General features: G+C 60.9%; 2 protein-coding genes across 11 annotated transcripts in view; one reads left to right on the top strand and one right to left on the bottom strand.

Annotated features, from left to right (window-relative positions):
* CLSTN1 (calsyntenin 1) overlaps positions 1-3,899 on the top strand; it is a 78,070-nt gene extending 74,171 nt beyond the window's left edge. For all 6 annotated transcript variants that reach the window (XM_027110273.1, XM_027110276.1, XM_027110270.1 and 3 more), the window contains 4 exons: positions 195-340; positions 1,382-1,517; positions 1,812-1,996; positions 2,329-3,899. In XM_027110273.1, coding sequence (XP_026966074.1) covers positions 195-340; positions 1,382-1,517; positions 1,812-1,996; positions 2,329-2,529 — 668 coding nt within the window. In that variant the 3' untranslated portion in view covers positions 2,530-3,899. The remainder of the gene's footprint in view (positions 1-194; positions 341-1,381; positions 1,518-1,811; positions 1,997-2,328) is intronic.
* A 1,424-nt stretch (positions 3,900-5,323) lies between these two features.
* PIK3CD (phosphatidylinositol-4,5-bisphosphate 3-kinase catalytic subunit delta) overlaps positions 5,324-13,016 on the bottom strand; it is a 48,380-nt gene continuing 40,687 nt past the window's right edge. For 3 of the 5 annotated variants that reach the window (XM_027110277.1, XM_027110279.1, XM_027110278.1), the window contains exons 9-24: positions 12,175-12,396; positions 11,373-11,469; positions 11,139-11,269; positions 10,597-10,647; positions 10,348-10,515; positions 10,135-10,256; positions 9,794-9,937; positions 9,524-9,623; positions 9,199-9,377; positions 8,992-9,104; positions 8,688-8,766; positions 7,976-8,143; positions 7,267-7,390; positions 6,924-7,069; positions 6,620-6,752; positions 5,324-5,968 (exon numbers count right to left, since the gene is read on the bottom strand). In XM_027110277.1, the coding sequence (XP_026966078.1) occupies positions 5,831-5,968; positions 6,620-6,752; positions 6,924-7,069; positions 7,267-7,390; positions 7,976-8,143; positions 8,688-8,766; positions 8,992-9,104; positions 9,199-9,377; positions 9,524-9,623; positions 9,794-9,937; positions 10,135-10,256; positions 10,348-10,515; positions 10,597-10,647; positions 11,139-11,269; positions 11,373-11,469; positions 12,175-12,396 (2,115 nt within the window). In that variant the 3' untranslated portion in view covers positions 5,324-5,830. The remainder of the gene's footprint in view (positions 5,969-6,619; positions 6,753-6,923; positions 7,070-7,266; positions 7,391-7,975; positions 8,144-8,687; positions 8,767-8,991; positions 9,105-9,198; positions 9,378-9,523; positions 9,624-9,793; positions 9,938-10,134; positions 10,257-10,347; positions 10,516-10,596; positions 10,648-11,138; positions 11,270-11,372; positions 11,470-12,174; positions 12,397-13,016) is intronic. The other 2 variants (XM_027110280.1, XM_027110281.1) reach the window with 2 other exon arrangements.

Below are 13,016 nucleotides of genomic sequence, written 5' to 3' on the forward strand. Positions count from 1 at the left end.
CACAGCTCTGCCTGGTGTCCAGTCCTCATAACGGGTGGAAGTTTGGGCGTGTGTGGTACCTGCCCCTCAGCAGGGGACGACGCCCCCGCAGTTGGCAAGCCAGACGCGCGGCCGGGTGGCTCTGGGGCCCGCCTGCAGCCCGCCTTCGCCCTCGGCCCGTGTCCCTAAGCTCAGCCGTGCTGTCTTCCCCGCAGGTGTCGACACCATGGCTAGCTACGAGGAGGTCTTGCACCTCCTGCGCTACCGGAACTGGCACACCAGGTCCTTGCTTGACCGGAAGTTCAAGCTCGTCTGCTCCGAGCTGAATGGTCGCTACGTCAGCAACGAGTTCCAGGTGGAGGTGGGTGCCGGGCTGTGCTGAGCAGGGCAGCAGCGTGGTGACCGGGTGCCTCGCTCACGGCCCTGATGTTTGCCAATGCCGATTTTTAGAGCATTCGTGGTGGCAACTGTTTAGGTTCATCCTGGGGTGGGTTGCCTTTCCCAGCCGGGGGGCTGCTCCCCATTAGACCTGCAGAGGTTTGGGGGGACAGGTTATACACGGGGTGGGCTGGGGCCCAGCACGGTGCCCCCCCTTCACAGGCTGCCTTAGCCTGAGAGTCAGAGGGGCCTCTGGAGGGAGGCGGTCAGGACCGAGTGGCGGTCCGTGCCTCGGGCTGAGGGGCGAGGTTGTTTCTTGAGATTTGACACTGCTTTCACCGGGGGAGCCGGGGCTTCGTTGCAGATGGCTGGCCCTGCCGTGAATAGATCCTTGGCGCAGGGCGAGGGTTGCCGCCAGCACCGGCAGGGCTGCTCTCCACTGAACGTGGTCGTGGGGACTTAGGCCGCAATGGCCAGAGGGCACTCGTCCTGCTGGGACACCTTTCGTATCACTCGGAGCTTCTGTGCCCTGGAGAAATGGACCCAAAGTTACTCTCAGCAATTGAACGCTTCCGTTGTGACCCCGTAGCAGCAGAATTAAACTCCCAGGGCTGAAGAGCCCACGAGTGTTTTCTTTGAGCCGAAGGGTAGCAGATTTGAAAGGAAATAAAGGCTCTGATTTGTGCTCTCTTTCACGTGGCTGTAGCTTTGGGAAAAGAGGGGCAATGTGGTGTGCCCGGGCTTCTCGAACCACCCGTGGTGAAGGGCCAGTGGTGGTGCTGTGTCTTCTCCAGTCTGTGGTGGATGAATTATTTTATTAGATACAATAGAAGTGAGCTATTCCAACAGCAGAATGTTCTTGGCTGTGTGACAGCGTCACGTGGTCACAGCAGCCTCCCTGGCCGCTTCTGTTCTTCTCTCTGCCCGCCAGCACCGGTCCAGGGCCCACTTCGGTGGTGCTGGTCAAGTGCATGTCCACTCCATCCGCGGACACATTCAGGCTGCCCTTGTGTCTCCGCTGCAGGTGAACGTCATCCACACGGCCAACCCCGTGGAGCACGCCAGCCACATGGCCGCGCAGCCGCAGTTCGTCCACCCCGAGCACCGCTCCTTCATTGACCTCTCAGGTCACAACCTGGCCAACCCCCACCCGTTCGCAGGTAGGCCTGGGACGCCCCTCCCCGGCTCCTGCCGTGAGCTCAGCCCCCCTCTTCCCCCACCGCCGCTCAGAACAGCCACCAGCGGCCTGGCTGTTATTCCACGTCACACGAGGAAACCGGAGCACGGACGGGGCGGTGGGGGCCCGAACCCAGACTTGAACCCGTGCTGAGCCTTTTCTCGGAGCTCCTCCCGTTCTCTGGGGGGTGGACGGAGCAAGCAGTGGAGGCCGAGGGCACACGGCGGGTCGGGTCGGGTCTCGTCATCACAGCCGTCCTGTGTCCTCTCCCCCGCAGTCGTCCCCAGCACCGCAACCGTCGTCATCGTGGTGTGCGTCAGCTTCCTGGTTTTCATGATCATCCTGGGAGTGTTCCGGATCCGGGCTGCTCACCAGAGGACCATGCGGGACCAGGACAGCGGCAAAGAGAACGAGATGGATTGGGACGACTCTGCCCTGACCATCACCGTGAACCCCATGGAGGTAGGCGAGGGCGGTGACGCCCCGACTGAGAACCCCTGCAGGCCAGGGCCCCAGGGAGGCTCAGCTAACCTTCAAGCTCACATGCTCTGCGTGGTCCGCACCGTGACCCCGCGTGGGCAAACTGAGGCCTGGGGGGGCCTGCTTTAGGGTCACGGTCCGGCTGTGGCTGGTGCCCGGAGCTGTGCTTCCCTTCGTCTTTGGTGAGGAGCCTAGTCCAGCCCCTCTTGCTGGGTCGTGGGATGTGGCTTCCAGCCGGTGGACAAACCCTGGGTCACCAGCTGGGGCGGGGGAGGGGCTGGATTCATCGCCTGGTCGCCGTGTCTCTCTGTCAGACATACGAGGACCAGCACAGCAGCGAGGAGGAGGAGGAGGAGGAGGAGGAGGAGGAGGAGAGCGACGCCGGGGACGAGGAGGATGACATCACCAGCGCCGAGTCGGAGAGCAGCGAGGAGGAGGGGGTGGAGCCCGGTGACCGGCAGACTGCGAGCCGGCAGCAGCAGCTGGAGTGGGACGACTCCACCCTCAGCTACTGAGCCGCGGCCGTGCCCGCCCGCCGTCGCCTTCTTTCCTGCTTCAGGAGGCTTTGCTGTCATCCCTGTGCCCACCCCAAGGGTCCACGATGTACAGAGTCATCCTGGCCAGTAGGTCTGCAGAGCCTCCCCGTCGCCGATCTCCGCCCACGCTTGGTGTATAGGGCCATAGGCTCCCCCTTGCTCCCTCCCTTCGTCCGCCCTGCTCGCTCTTAAGTTATGTGAGGAGCTGACGCTCGCTCTGTGGCTGATGTCAACTCCAGAAAAGCTGCAGTGACTGGACTCCTTGACAAAGGGTTAGAGTTGCTCACTCCTACCTGGTAGTCCTCTTCTTTTTTTTTTTTTAAAAGAAAAGTTTTTATTTTTTCCAAACTAGTGCATGTATAAAATGGCAGAATGGGGTTAATATGTAGATGATGAACTGACTTTTTAATATTTTGTAAATAAATTGGGATTCCTCGTGTCTTTTGTGCTAGCATAATCCGGGGCTGGATGCAAAGTGGAGCGGAGACACTGAGCGTGGGAGGGCAGGGACCGGAGACCCTGCCCATCCCACCCCGCCCCCCACCCCACCCCAAGATGAGGAGAAAGGAGCACAGACATTGATCTGCTGCCCGGCAGGAGGGGACCGGATGAGGGACCCCTCTTTGGAGGCTGGAAACGGCCAGGTCTTTTCTTTGGGATTCTACCCATTGAGGGCTGCGGGGAGCTGGGGTCCCTGGCCATGTTTGCTCCCTTCTCCAAGGACTGGCATTTCCTCATGCAGGAACCTGGACTCAGGTGCAGCCTTGGGGTCCATACTGAATAGATGCAGGTTTCCTTGCCGGTGAGAGTATGTTTCGATCATGTGGATGGTGCAGACCCTCTGACCACTTGGTCTGGAGACAGCAACAGGCCTGGGGGATCCGTACTCAGAACCTGGCGGAAATGACGCCCAATGGCCTGAAGGCAGTGCTCGATTCCCCGAGCACCTGCGCCCCTCCTCCCCAGAGCCCCCGGGGGGTGAAACCATGCCCAGTAGGTGGTGAAAGGAGAGAACCGCAGTCAGGAGCAAAAACCCCTACAGCACGTGGTTTTTAATTTACGTGTAAATTTTTAGATTTCTAAAACGGGGGGAAAATAATTTTGAACACTGTTCTGTGATCATAACTGCTAGTTTCGAGGACACTGCCAGCTGTCCTGTGTCGTGTGTGGCCACCCCTCCATGTACTGTCACCGTCGCTGCTCTGTTTAGACCGTGGATAGACGCTAATGCGTAGACGGGACCCTCCGCGCTGTCTGTAGCCGCCGTGGTATCACTTTTCAGATGTGTATATTGATGATAGGTCAGAAAGCGTATACATACAATAAAGTCTGTTCTAACTCCAGTGGGAGAGCGATTTGTTTTGGGTCTTGTTTTCATCTTAATCCTGCATCCTCTTGTTTCTTTCTGAGCCAAGAGCATAACATACCAAGGATTTTATTTCTTCTAATCTGTTTTTACCTCTCATTTCAAGGTTTCAGACTGTTGAACCTACATCAGTTACGCTGAACTCACCTTTCCCATACAGAAACATCAAATGATTTAAAAAAAATAGAAAATACTCTTCTCGTCAGGCACACAGGCCATGCACCCAACCGGCTATTGCTGTGTATATGCAGTGTGCTGCCCACACCACGAAGCACAGACTCGTCCAAATAAATAACAAGTAGACATACACTCGGCTTTTCCTATTTCCAAACAGGTGGATGGGTCTGATGAATTCAGCACTTAGTTGGGAACCAGAGTCTGGTCAGTGGGGCTCTGTGGGTGGCATGGATTGCTATGGGCAGTGCCTCTCGGCCACCTCTCGTGAACCAAGAAACAGAGTTGGCACCTGGACTCTTCTGGAAGCCGTGCACCAGGCTGCTGACAGGGCAGCTACTTCTGGCTCTGCTGAGCCGTGCAAAGCCTTTTGAGAGGTAAGTGGTGTCGCCCCTGTGGGTCCCGAGTCGGCTGCTAATACATGAAGCTCACCTGTGGGCTTCCAGAAGCCCAGGTTCTTAGCCCCATCTCCAGAGTTGGCTCCAGAAGGCTGAGGGAGGCCCGGGAACCTGCATTTCTCGAGCTCCTCAGACGCACCTAAGGCTGAGCCTGAATCATTTCAAGCTAAGTACCGTCAGAGGAAAAGATGCCACCACACCCCTAACTCTCACGCTTCTGCTGCCTGGGTACTGGGAGCAGGTTCTCAAAGGTGAGCGTTGTGGAGAGGAGATCAGGTCTTTCATGACCTAAAACCTGCTTTAGGAGGAGGGAGGTTACATACAATTGCACAAAGTACTCGCACCTGCTTGTGTCTTGATCCATGACCAGGATGAGCTAAATCGAGCTCAGGCCTTTTTAATGTGTCTCGAGGACCAGCGTGCGCTATATGTGATGGGCGCTGGCGCCTCTCTCCCGAGCCGTAGAGGTTCAGTAAAGTAGTTTGGCTATTTTTTTTCTCACCCGCAAACAAAATGACTTTACAGCAGAGATGAATTCCCGTACCCAGGAGTCGCTTTAAAAGTGGAAAGCAGGGCTTCCCTAGTGGTGCAGTGGTTGGGAGTCCGCCTGCCAATGCAGGGGACACGGGTTCGTGCCCCGGTCCGGGAGGATCCGACATGCCGCGGAGCGGCTGGGCCCGTGAGCCATGGCCGCTGAGCCTGCGCGTCCGGAGCCTGTGCTCCGCAACGGGAGAGGCCACAACAGTAAGAGGCCCACGTACCGCAAAAAAAAAAAAAAACGTGGAAAGCAATCATCCCTGAATCTAGAGGGTACCCAGGCCTCCTCTGGGGGCTGCCCAGAACTCAGTCAGTGGAGGGCACGCAGGTGGAGGGGGTGAACAGGCGTGGGTGCCCTGTCTGGACAGCAGGTACCGGGTCACTGCCAGGCACCAGGACCGGTGTAGCACGGCAGGAGCCTGGGGAGGAGGCAGCTCCCGGACGGGAGAATCATCTCTGCCGGCTCCAGACCCACCAGCTGGAAGACTTGAGGTCACAGATCCTCGGCGAGATGCGGCCTCGAGGTGCCGGGTTCACAGTGTCTTCCCATCAAAGCCCAGGGCTTGGATGGGGAAGTGGGAGGACGGTGCCCCCCCCCACATTAGGGTACATTTCCATGTATGGCTGTTTAGTTCCCGAAACATTTCAAGTCATAAATAAATAACCAGTGTAAACAAAAGGCAGTTGTGTAGGTTCTTTCCCAAGGATGCCGTCCAGCCTTTCAGGTCCCGGAGGGTGGCCGAGGGTGCCCGGCTCCCAAGACTGACAGCTCGGTTGTCTCCAGGCCCAGGGCTTGGACGGGCTGCTATTGCCTGTTATCTTTGGACACGTTGTGGGCCAGCCAGTTCACTTTGGTTTTCCAGCTCTCCCGGAGGGCTTCGTTAAACTTCACCCGGAAGTGCTTTAGAGCCTCCTCCTCCGTCTTCCCCAATGCCAGAGAATCCTGAGGCAAGATGGAAGCAATGGGCGTCCCACGGAGGGGCCTGGGCCCTGCTCAGCAGGGAGCCCCGTCTCCCTGCACCTCCACCCACTCTGGGCAGGTAACGCTCCCTCCTAAGAGAACTGCACCAAGGGAGCCAGGAGGGCGCCACCCAACACCTCCCCCGGGAAGAGCTCTTCGTTCCGACCCCAACCAAGGCGGCCCCTGCCCCGCCCCATCCTCAAAATAAGATGCCAACTTGAGCCCGGAGGTCTTGGCCCCAAAGGCAGGCGGCTTGGCCTTCTCCACTGGAAGCTGGCAAGAGGAAGAAGGGAGGGAGCAGCTTCTTCCCAGGAACTCGGGGGCCATGGCCCCCCCCACCTCAGTCCCCGCCCCAGCGTCTCATAAACTGAAAAGACGCAGGAAGGAAAGACAGTTTTTAACCATGGAGGGAACCCTCTTGTACAAGTGGAAACGCCCGCAGCCTGCGGAGGACGGGAGGGTGGGCCAGAGCCGGTGGCTTCCTGCCAGACCCGGGTCCCAGGCCGGTGTGAACACACACGAGTCAGGAGGGCCCTGTGGGTCCACCACGCTCGGGGGTTGGGGGGGGTGGTGCCTCGAGGAGTCTGGGGCTCCCTGGTCTCCTGCCTGGCGGGGCCCTGCCCTGGCGTTTACCTTGAGGTACTGGATGTCTTTGGAGCAGCTGAGCTCAGGCAGGCCTGCCGCCCGCATGAGGGCAAAGAGGTGGAGAAAGAGCAGCCCGTGGCGCCGCAGGATGGTGTAGGCCCTTTCACAGTAGCCCCGGAACCTGTAGTGGGAGGTCAGGGAGCGGGCCCTGGGTCCTCCCGTCCCCCCGCACCCCAGCCAGCCGGCCAGCCCGCCCTCACCCTGGAAGGAGCCGTGCCCACAAAGCCCCAGCGTCCTCTGACTGACCGCCCCCGGCACCAAGGGGCATCTCGGGGGTCTGAGGCACCCTCACCTTTCAAATTTCTCACTATTATTCGTCTTCCCCTGTTGGATCACGTGCACAAAGTCATAGGTGAGGATGAACGGGACTCGCTCACGGTTGATTCCAAACTTGGTCTTGAAATTCCCCAGAAAGTGGCCGAAATCAATGTGGAACAGCTGAGGGGAGGGAAGAGCAAAGACCCAAAAGGAGTCAAAAAGGAGGGTGCCTCACCCAGAGGAGCCTGGGGAGGGAGAGGGAGCTGGAAGGGCTTGGACAGGGGGCTCTGCCAGCAGCCGTGTGCAGAGCAGAACGGCCAGCGGGCCAGCGCCGTGCGGCAGGCACCATGCTCACGGCAGCCCCACACCACCCCTACCTGCCCGTTCTCCCGGATCATGATGTTGTCGCTGTGCCGATCGCCGATGCCCAGCACGTATGTGGCCACACAGTAGCCAGCGCAGGAGAGGGTGAACTCCTCAATGGCTCGATCCAGGGCCTCCCTGGGGGGCAGGGATGGAAACCACGGCCACACCGTTTTGCAGCTTCTTCTACCAAGAGGTGGTGTCTATGTCCCCTGCCCTTGAATCTGGCCTTGTGACTTGCTTGGACCAACAGAACATGGAGGAAGTGATGCTGGGCACCTTCCAGAGCCTGGGCCTTAAGACACCTTGCAGTTCCTGAACCTCCCCTACTGTCATGGAAGGAAACTGAGGCTACAATGAGAGGCCACATGGAGAGAAGCCCCAGACGTGCAATCCTCCAGGCCCAGTCAAACTACCAGATGAGAGCAGTTGTGTGAGTGATTAAAGCAGAAGAACCACTCAGCTGAGCCAGCTCAAGTTGCAGATTTGTGGTTTAGGCCCCTAAGTTCGGGTTGGTTGTTATGCGGCAATAACTAACTGATACATGTGGGAATAGAGACCTGACCCACTCCCCCACCCCCCCACCCCACAGCATCTATGGGATGGCCCTCAGCTGAGCCAAGAAGCCACAGAGACAGTCAAAGCCCCTCCTCCTTGCCTTTGATTCCCGAGGTCTGCCTCTTGGGAAGGAGAGGGCATCTGTCCCTTGGGCCTGAAACCTACCCAGGGTTCTTGGACTTGAGCCAGTTGAGCAGAGCATCCTTGTTGAAGGCAGCCGTGGCCGCCATGTTGCTCTTGTTCAGCTGGATGTTGGCGATGGTGTCTGAGTGAAGCACCACCTCGATGAGGCCTGTGTGGTCCCCGGTGGAGAGGCAGCCGTAAGGGGTCATCCTAGCCAGGTGGGAGGAGGGGCAGGTGGACACAGTGGTCAAGGGCTGTCCCAGGGGCTTCTTGACCCCGAGGAGCTTAACCCAAAAAGGCTGCAGGAGATGCTACTCAAGTTGCTGAAAAGAGGAGGCAGGTACTAGGGGCGAGCCCTTGACTCCCAGGGCTCCAGGGAAGGTTCCTTGGAGAGGCCACACCAGCACCCAAGATGCAGAGAGGAAGAGTCGGCACCGTGGCTGAACTCATGTTTGCTCAGAAAGAAAAATCCAGGTGGCTTGGAAGATGATGGGGCAGGAAGCCAGGGATGTTTGAGGCAAAGGGACCAATGGAGGGAGACAGTGCAAAGGGCCAGGGCTGGCCTTCTCCACCCTCATCCTGTGGCCCTATCGCCTCCCTGACCCCGAGTTTCAAACTGGTCCCTGCTCTTCTTAGAAGAGCCAGTCTTTTTTCCAGCTGAGGTGGTAATGTCAGCTTTGACAGGGGACCCCTCCGACGGGGTATGGTCCTAAGCCTGGTGCAGGCACAAGTGGATGACGGGAGGGCCTCTCACCTCAGGTCCAAGCCCTCCTGCTTCCACAGAACGTCCATCAGCTGGATCATCTGCAGGGTCAGCATGTCCTGGCGGAGGTCTGTGCAGCCACCCCCGGGGAGGAAAGGCATGAGTTTCTGGTGGGTTCTCCAATCCCAGCCATGCCCAGGCCCCAGAGTCCCAAGACTCTGTGTTTTCGTCAGCTCGCCCTCCAGGAGATCTGCCCCTGGCCCCCACTGCAAGGTGCCCCCGCCGAGGGTAGCACGGCAGGGCGAGGGGAAGCCAAGGCCTCAGCGGGTCCCTGGCCGGGGCCCGGCCTGCTCACCGTCCCCGTTCTTAAAGATGATGCCCACGGTGCCATCGCTGCCCGCCTCCTCATTGCTGTACAGGACCCACAGGGGCTTCATCTTGGAGTCCATGAAGGTGCACTGCTCCACGCTGCCGGACGAGACCGCAGTCAGCAGCGGGCCCTCCTCAGGGCCTGGGGGGAGGGGAGGAGGTGGGGAGGCCCCGGCTGGGGCCTGGGGCTCACCAGACTTCAGCCAGCAGGGTGCTGGGGTCGAGCGGGGACTGCAGGTGGGAGAGGGCCTCCAGGTAGGTCTCCTGGCGCATGCACAGGTGCATCAGCTCCTTGGTCTGGGGCTTGGTGGTCTTCTGGGAGCTCACTTTGACGACGTCGTTCAGGGCTTTCAGCTTGCTCAGCGCTTCCCCCTGGCCAGGAGGATGGGAGGGCAGCGTGGGCCGGCTGGGAGAGGCAGGCTCCGAGCCTCGGCCTGGCCCACGCGGCTCTACAGGGGTTGGGGCAACTCTGCCCCAAAGCAGAGCCCAGGCAGGGGTGCGGGGGCCCCGAGCCTCACCTGCTTCATCAGCACCTTCATGTGATGGGTGCTGCCCCTGCAGTAGGCCTCCATGATGAGGCCGAAGCGCAGGGCCACCGAGGGCACGTGCATCTCGGAGCTGGAGGGAGGAAGAAGGGGCTGAGCCTCGCCTCGCCAGGCGGGGCCACACAGCCCCTCCCAGCCCGGCAGGACCCAGCCACCGAGGACACCCGGGCTGGCCGGCAGAGACGCGAGGCCCGCAGGCAAGAGGCCCCTCCTCCCCGTGGCCTTCCAGGTGAGTGCAGCTACCGCAGGTGCCAGAAGAGGAAGTGGCCGATCTTGCGATTGGCCAGGGCCCGGTCCAGCAGGAATTTGGTCAGCTCGCAGTCGAGGTAGGACTCGTACTTGAGCACCTGCACCAGCTGCAGCAGGTACTGGAAAAGCTCGTCGTCCCTGCAGAGAAGGGAGGCTGGCTGGGACCCGGAGCTTCACGGCTCGGGAGAGGGTCTGCAGCTGGCGAGGGGGCAGGGTAGGGGCGGGAGGCCAGCCTCACCTGAGCAGGCCCCCAGGAGAGGTCCCCAGCCAGTGGCTAGACCCGGGCCATTGGGGCAAAGCCGCCCTCTGAAGATGAGGAAGCCCGCGGGACTCACGTCAGTTTCCGCAGGGACTTGATGGCAAAGGAGCCCACGTGGCGGTCAGGGAAGCTGAAGTCCAGCAGCTCCAGGGCGCTCAGGACGGGCAGCTCGGGCCAGGAGCACAGCAGGTAGAGCATCTGGGGGGTGCCGGTGGTCAGGGCAGGGGGCGCAGGCTGCGGTCTGGCTCCAGACTCTGCCCCCTCCCCCGGCCCCGGCCCTGCCGCCTACCTGGGCCACGTCCTCGTGCTTGTTCCACTTGGTGACCAGCAGCAACCGGGCCAGCGCCTCGGGGAAGTGCTCCTGGATCTCGTGCCGCATCTTCCACACCAGGTCCTTCTCGTGCTCGTATAGCTCCCCGGACCCCCGGCGCTCCAGGATCTCCCGCAGCTGCAGCTGCTGAGGGGCACAGGTGGAGGTGGGGGGGCGGTGAGGGCTGCAGCCAGGTCCACGCCCCACCGCCCACGGCCCCTAGCTCACCTCCTCCTCCGTGAAGCGCCCGTGCTCCCCATGCCGCCCCAGCTCTAGGATCTGCAAGAGCGACCCTGCTGTCAGCGGCAACCCCGGGGCCTGGGCCAGCCTGGCCTGCGGGGCCCCCGGGGCGGGCGTCAACACCTCGGCACTGCTGACTTTGCGTGCCAGTGACTCTCAGTGGTGGGGACTCCCCCGCGTGCTGTAGGGCGTTTAGCAGCATCCCTGACCTCCGCCCATGAGATGCCAGGCGCATCTCTCCCACTAGTTGTGACAACCAAAAATGCCTTTGGACATTGCCCAAAGTCCCCTGGGGGGCAAAGCGGCCCCCGGTTGAGAATCACTGCTCTAGGACACATGAGGATTCCAGAGAGTCAAGGAAGCCCCCAAGCGTGTGTGGGCACCCAGCTCCCAGCCCGGGCAACTCACGGGGTGCAGGGACCATGTCCTGGGGAGCCCCAGAGGCAGGGTCAGGACAGTTAACCTTTAGCTTCGAGGTTTCTGGGCAGGGTGGGTCCTGGCCCCCAAATGGCGAGGGCCCCCTCACTGACCTTGTCCAGGGCAGGGTAGTATACAGGGTGGGGGGCCACCTCAGGGAGAAAGATGACCAGGGCAGCTGCGCTCTCAGTGTTGGGGTTACTCCGCACGGTCCCACAGGGGTTCAGTAGCTCCCCTTTCTCGTCTGGATACAAGGACAGACAGAGTTGCAAGGGGAATGTCATCACGTGTGGGACCCACCTCCCCAGTCCCCTGGCCTCTGCCTCTCCCTCCTGGCCTGGGCCAACCTGGGACGGAGGGCCACATGTAGAGGCAGCGCTCGCCAGTCTTGAGCTGGTTCTTGTAATCAAACAACATGAGGTTGGCCCAGGCGATGGGGCAGTCCTGGGAGAGAAACCGGGCAGGTCACAGCCAGCCGCCAGAAAGCCCCCGTTTGCTCATCTGCAGGATGGGCCCAGCCAGACCATGCTTCCCACCCTTGCCCAGACTCCCTTTGAAGCAGCTGGCAGTCAGTCACCCCTCGACTCCCTTCTGCTCCCGGATGCATCCCACTCTCGGCTTCTTGAGAAAGCCTCAAACAAACCACATAGGCCCTAGGGAGCTGGCCCAGCTCAGCTACGAGTGAGTCAGGGTGGCTCGGTGGTCAGTCACATCCTGGGCCCAGTGACTCAGTGCTCGACCACCACTCTGTCTCCAACTGGCTGCTGACTCAGGCCACCCCGCTCCCTGCAAGGACACTGCATTTGTCCTTCCAGGGCAGGGAGCTCCCTCCAGGTTCCCACAAGGACCAAAGGCCCAGGCCCAGATATTCCGAGTCACCGTGCTCATAAGCCCAGGAACCCAGCACCATCACATGGCAGGCAGGGGTGGTGGCTAGTGTGCGTGCGGGCGCGCGCGCGTGTGTGTGTGTGTGTGTGTTGTGTGCGCACGCGCGGTGTGGAGAGGCTGGGGTTCACAGGCCCTCCTGGACCCCATCCCCAGGCTGCGTGCCAGCTGAGATGCTGGGAACGGGATGAGCAGTGGCCCCGGGGTGGGCTGCGGGACTGGACTGGGCCCATTACGGAGTGCCTCCCGACCGGCCCCACCCACCGCCTTCTTGGACTTCTTCTTGGTGGAGCGAGCCTTCTTGGCCTTCTCGATCACGGCGTAGAGCGCAAAGCAGAGGCGGGCCATGCGCGGTAGGTCACAGATGTTGATGTCGAACTCCAGCCGCTGCTTCCACACAGGCTCTGAGCACACGCTCACCTCCGAGCTGGACACCGTCTTGCACAGCGTCTCGTTGCCGTGGAAGAGGCCGGCCTGCACCACCAGCTGGGGAAGGCACGGTGCGGGTGGCAGGCAGCAGAGGCGCAGACTCCCTCTCCTGCCCGGGTGTCCCTCCCACCTAAGGCTCGAATCTCCTCCTGAAAGGTCCTCATTTCACGTGGGTCTGAACCCTCCCCCGCCAGGTGCTTGAAGGTGGTCCGGAAAAGGGAGGGCTGGCTGCCTGAGGGGGAGGTGTGGTCCTGGGGGGAAGGGGAGGGCGGTGTGGGCTGTGCTCCCCACTGACTGCGGGACCCTGGGGCGTGTTGGCTCCCTGCTCTGGGCCTCAGTTTCCCCATCAGGGCTCGGGAACTCCAGGGGCCCTTCTAGCTTAAGCACCCAAGGCTGCCCCCGCTGCTCAGAAGGGGCATGAGCCCCCGTAGGCAGGGAAGGACTTAATGCCGCCTGCACATCTCGCCCTGCCTCCTCATGGCCCGGCCAGAAAGCTGGCCCATGCAGCCCTCCAGGATTCATCCATGGGAGCCCACGCCTGCCCTGCTTGTGAAATTACCCCAACCAAAAAGTGCTCCCCAAAGAGCCCTGACCTCCTTGGACCCGGGTTTCCCGTCCTGCAAATGGGACGAGAAAACCTGCACCTCACAGGGCCGTCCTGAGGCCAGAGGAGGTGG

This window comes from Aethalodelphis obliquidens, unplaced genomic scaffold (assembly GCF_003676395.1).
Source record: "Aethalodelphis obliquidens isolate GAN/ISIS:26980383/991018 unplaced genomic scaffold, ASM367639v1 scaffold9, whole genome shotgun sequence".
Classification (NCBI taxonomy): Eukaryota; Metazoa; Chordata; class Mammalia; order Artiodactyla; family Delphinidae; genus Aethalodelphis; species Aethalodelphis obliquidens.